Source organism: Oncorhynchus keta, chromosome 29 (assembly GCF_023373465.1).
Source record: "Oncorhynchus keta strain PuntledgeMale-10-30-2019 chromosome 29, Oket_V2, whole genome shotgun sequence".
In the NCBI taxonomy this organism is placed as follows: Eukaryota; Metazoa; Chordata; class Actinopteri; order Salmoniformes; family Salmonidae; genus Oncorhynchus; species Oncorhynchus keta.
In genome coordinates this window covers 2,563,907-2,568,906 of record NC_068449.1, presented here as the reverse complement: position 1 = coordinate 2,568,906, position 5,000 = coordinate 2,563,907, and the positions used below count along the sequence as shown (strand labels likewise).

At 44.0% G+C, this 5,000-nt stretch overlaps 1 protein-coding gene across 2 annotated transcripts in view; it reads right to left on the bottom strand.

Annotated features, from left to right (window-relative positions):
* LOC118378940 (lysophosphatidylserine lipase ABHD12-like) overlaps positions 1 to 5,000 on the bottom strand; it is a 17,219-nt gene that overhangs the window by 10,310 nt on the left and 1,909 nt on the right. For both annotated transcript variants that reach the window (XM_052485631.1, XM_052485630.1), the window contains exons 4-8: positions 4,312 to 4,431; positions 3,765 to 3,795; positions 3,626 to 3,671; positions 3,139 to 3,268; positions 2,657 to 2,694 (exon numbers count right to left, since the gene is read on the bottom strand). In XM_052485631.1, coding sequence (XP_052341591.1) covers positions 2,657 to 2,694; positions 3,139 to 3,268; positions 3,626 to 3,671; positions 3,765 to 3,795; positions 4,312 to 4,431 — 365 coding nt within the window. The remainder of the gene's footprint in view (positions 1 to 2,656; positions 2,695 to 3,138; positions 3,269 to 3,625; positions 3,672 to 3,764; positions 3,796 to 4,311; positions 4,432 to 5,000) is intronic.

Sequence of the window (5,000 nt, the reverse complement as noted above, 5' to 3'; positions counted from 1 at the left end):
CATGACAAACATGGAAACATGTCAAGACAAACATGGAAACATGTCATGACAAACATGGCAACATGTCATGACAAACATGGAAACATGTCTAGATAAACATGGAAACATGTTATTACAAACATGGAAACATGTCATGACAAACATGGAAACATGTCTAGACGAACATGGAAACATGTCTAGATAAACATGGAAACATGTCATTACAAACATGGAAACATGTCAAGACAAACATGGAAACATGTCATTACAAACATGGAAACATGTCTAGATAAACATGGAAACATGTCATGACAAACATGGAAACATGTCTAGATAAACATGGAAACATGTCATTACAAACATGGAAACGTGTCTAGATAAACATGCAAACATGTCAAGACAAACATGGAAACATGTCCAGATAAACATGGAAACATGTCTAGATAAACATGGAAACATGTCAAGACAACCATGGAAACATGTCATGACAAACATGGAAACATGTCTAGATAAACATGGAAACATGTCTAGACAAACATGGAAACATGTCTAGATAAACATGGAAACATGTCTAGACAAACATGGAAACATGTCTAGACAAACATGGAAACATGTCTAGATAAACATTTTTGTCATAGATCCATTATTAATGTTATGTTCGATCAGTGACTTCTTTAGAGTTCCATAATGAATGCTTGAACTGCATGCCGAAAGGTTATGTTTAAAGATACAGTCCGGGATCTTAAAGCACGACAAATTTGTAACACAGATTTGTGTTACATAGCTGTCACCAAGGCAAAGGGTGGCATCTTTGAATAATCTAAAATATAACATATTTTTTTTGGTTACTACATGATTCCATATGTGTTATTTCATAGTTTTGATGTCTTCACTATTATTCTACAATGTAGAAAATAGTTTTAAAAAATAAAGAAAAACCCTGGAATGAGTAGGTTTGTCCAAACTTTTGACTGGTACTGTGTGTATAATATACGAATTGCAAAAAAAACAGGATGTAAAACTACATATGAAATGGAATGACGTAGGACACAAAAAAACAAACATAAATTGTTTGGAGAGTGTGTAGAGTGCGACTTCCTTTCTTTTATACCGTTTATTATCCCTCAGTCAGCACCTCTGCACAGGGGTTGTCATGGTTTTTAATGGAGGTTCTATCAGTGGCCGCGTGCATAAACTCAGGCTGCCTACTGAATGTTGAGATTACGCTGAGGTCGGTCACTGACGTTGGCAGCGCTAACAGACTGGCACGCAGGCTATCGAGACCAGTCACTGACGTTGGCAGGGCCAACAGACTGGCACGCAGGCTATCGAGACCAGTCACTGACGTTGGCAGGGCCAACAGACTGGCACGCAGGCTATCGAGACCAGTCACTGACGTTGGCAGGGCAAACAGACTGGCACGCAGGCTATTGAGACCAGTCACTGACGTTGGCAGGGCCAACAGACTGGCACGCAGGCTATCGAGACCAGTCACTGACGTTGGCAGGGCAAACAGACTGTCACGCAGGCTATCGAGACCAGTCACTGACGTTGGCAGGGCCAACAGACTGGCACGCAGGCTCGAGACCAGTCGAGACCAGTCACTGACCGTTGGCAGCGCAAACAGACTGGCAGGGCAAACAGGCACGCAGGCTATCGAGACCAGTCACTGACGTTGGCAGGGCAAACAGACTGGCACGCAGGCTATCGAGACCAGTCACTGACGTTGGCAGGGCAAACAGACTGGCACGCAGGCTATCGAGACCAGTCACTGACGTTGGCAGGGCAAACAGACTGGCACGCAGGCTATCGAGACCAGTCAGACGTTGGCAGGGCAAACAGACTGTCACGCAGGCTATCGAGACCAGTCACTGACGTTGGCAGGGCAAACAGACTGGCACGCAGGCTATCGAGACCAGTCACTGACGTTGGCAGGGCAAACAGACTGGCACGCAGGCTATCGAGACCAGTCACTGACGTTGGCAGGGCAAACAGACTGGCACGCAGGCTATCGAGACCAGTCACTGACGTTGGCAGGGCAAACAGACTGGCACGCAGGCTATCGAGACCAGTCACTGACGTTGGCAGGGCAAACAGACTGGCATGCAGGCTATCGAGACCAGTCAGACGTTGGCAGGGCAAACAGACTGGCACGCAGGCTATCGAGACCAGTCACTGACGTTGAAAACAACAGGGAAAAATTGAGTGCACTTCCAAATCAGATGAATAAATTGTGAAATCGAAAATCATTGGTAGCTGTGAAGGTAGATAAACGAACTAGGTCCGAAGTGCTCAAATGTCCTAGATGGCAAAGGTCCGTTTCGATATTGTCATTTATCGGCGTAGTAACAACCCATAGCTCACAACCCCTCTTGTTGACAGAGAGAAAAATGAGCCGTTTTAAACCTAATTTCCTGCAGGTTTTTGTTTTTGTTAACGGTATTGACCTCATTCTGGGTCCTGCCCACGGTCCACCTGCTGAGGTATGACTGAACCTAACTAAACCTATATCAGAGTCCGCTCACTTTGAACACTATTGAGGGATCTGAAGACTTCTGACTTTGTTCTTCACCACTGACAAACTATATGTCCGATTCTCCACACTTTTGCCTGTCATGAATTTAAAAACATGTTTGAATGGTGTAGGAACTGTCTGGAGCCGGAGGCAGTAACTCACCCTGTTCCTGTATCTTTACAGCAGCGTTGGTGACCACCCTGCGGAGAGAGGTCACACATCTCCATTTTGGGGGAAAGAGTCTAGAATGAAACCCAGGGTGAATCCCAAATTGACCGCTATAAGCCTTAAACCCTCTGCACTTGTGGGGATCTTAAGAGAATTTTGATCAGTATATAAGCAATGGTGAAAGCTTCCACCTAGCCTATCAGAGGGCAGGGTGGAGATACTAGCGGATAGGTTAAACCTGTCAAATACTCTCAGAGCTTCACAAATGTGTCTTAGGGGTCCATTTGAGATGCTTCTACACCTGCATTGCTTGCTGTTTGGTGTTTTAGGTTGGGTTTCTTTACAGCACTTTGTGACATCAGCTGATGTACGAAGGGCGTTATAAATACATTTGATTGATTGAGATTGGGCCAAAATGTTTCAACAACAAAACCACACAAAAAAAAACGCAAAATGCCTGAAAGACACTCACTCACCCAGTACCCAGGGAATGTCCCCACAGACAGATCTGACTGGTCCTGCTGCGTGTCTTTACCCACTGGTACAGATAGAGGGCGTCAGAGGTCAACCCAACCTCACTGGGCTCCCCACTGGAATCTCCATAACCTGAGAGGGGGGGGGGACGACGACAAGGTGACAAAGAAGCCCTTTGATTCATGATGTCACTATGGCTGCTTTCACCCTGACTAGACGATATTTCCACTCTGCTTCCATGACAACAAATCTGATGCAAAAAAAAAATATGTAAATGAATTGCAAAATATTAAATATATTTACTTCTGAGAGCAACACTACGTTAACTACATGAAGTTTTCAAATGAATTAATGAATTTGTAAATTAATTAATTTTTCTTTTCTTGTCAAATCGTCATACCGTACATGATTATTTGACACATCTGAGTTTTTGTAACGGCCAGGGAAATATAACAATATATGTGTACATTAATTGTTATTTGTGCTTACCTCTGTAGTCCAGTGACAGTACATGATACCCTGCTGCACTTAGGATCTAGAAAATAGACAGGCTTGGTTAGGACATCCTTATTTTAACCCAATACTCCAAAATCCTTTTTTTTTTTCAGACTAGAACAACATACAGTACCTTCACAAGTTCCACTCTGTGGTTTATGGCCCTTTGGACATGACAGGACAGTTTGAGAGTTTAGAAACATGGGGATAAAAAGGCTCCTTCTCATTCATTGATACAACACTAGGATGCCTATGGTATATCTGTGGAACAAATCGAGGGATATCACTGATTTCCTTAATCTCGGGAACTAAGAAGAATCTAACAAGTGACTACTGGGATGTATTCATCAGGCACAACATGGAAGAAAACATACTGAAACAGGGAACCTGTTCTTATTTTCCAAAAGGAACACTAATGTTCTATTTCCAAAACATTTTAACACGGTGTTCCCTAATGAACATGGCCCTGATGATGTAATAATACCCACTGGACTTCATTAGGAGAGTCTACCAGGATGTGTATCTCAAATGGCCCCCTATTCCCTATATAGTGCATTACTTTTGACCAGGGCCCATACCTCCCTCACCCATAGGGCTCTGGTCAAATGTAGTGCACTATATAGGGAATAGGGATCCATTTCGGATACACACAGGGTCTCTACCCCCAACACTAGACCCACCTGGAGCCCACGTTGCCGTGGAGATAGATGATAACAGGAGAACCATCTCCCAGAGTCTCACTGTACCACTCAGGGCCGGCCCCCTGGGCCTTCTCCCATTGGCTGTCGGGAACCGTATGCCTAAGAGACACAGACAGCGCAAACAAACAGTGCAGAGTGAAGTTACTTACTTAAGTTACTTTTTACACTTAAGTAACCACAACTTGAGCCCAAAAACAGATTGTATTTGAAAATAACATTAATTTCATAGCTTGATTGCACTGAGACACGATCACATACACAATATATACAAAAGTATGTGGACACCCCTAAACATTTGGCTATTTCAGCCACATCCACTGCTGACAGTTGTATTAAATCGAGCACACAGCCATGCAATCTCCATAGACACACATTGGCAGTAGAATGGCCTCGGTGACTTTCGATGTGGCACCGTCATAGGATGCCACTTTTCCAACGAGTCAGTTCATCAAATTTCTGCCCTGTTAGAGCTGCCCCGGTCAACTAAGTGCTGTTATTGTAAAGTGGAAATGTTTAGGAGCAACAACGGCTCAGCCGGGAAGTGGTAGGCCACACAAGCTCACAGAATGGGCCCGCCGGGTGCTGAAGAACGTAATGAGTAAAAATCGTCTGTCCTCGTTTGCAACACTCACTACTGAGTTCCAAACTGCCTCTGGAAAGTAGAATCA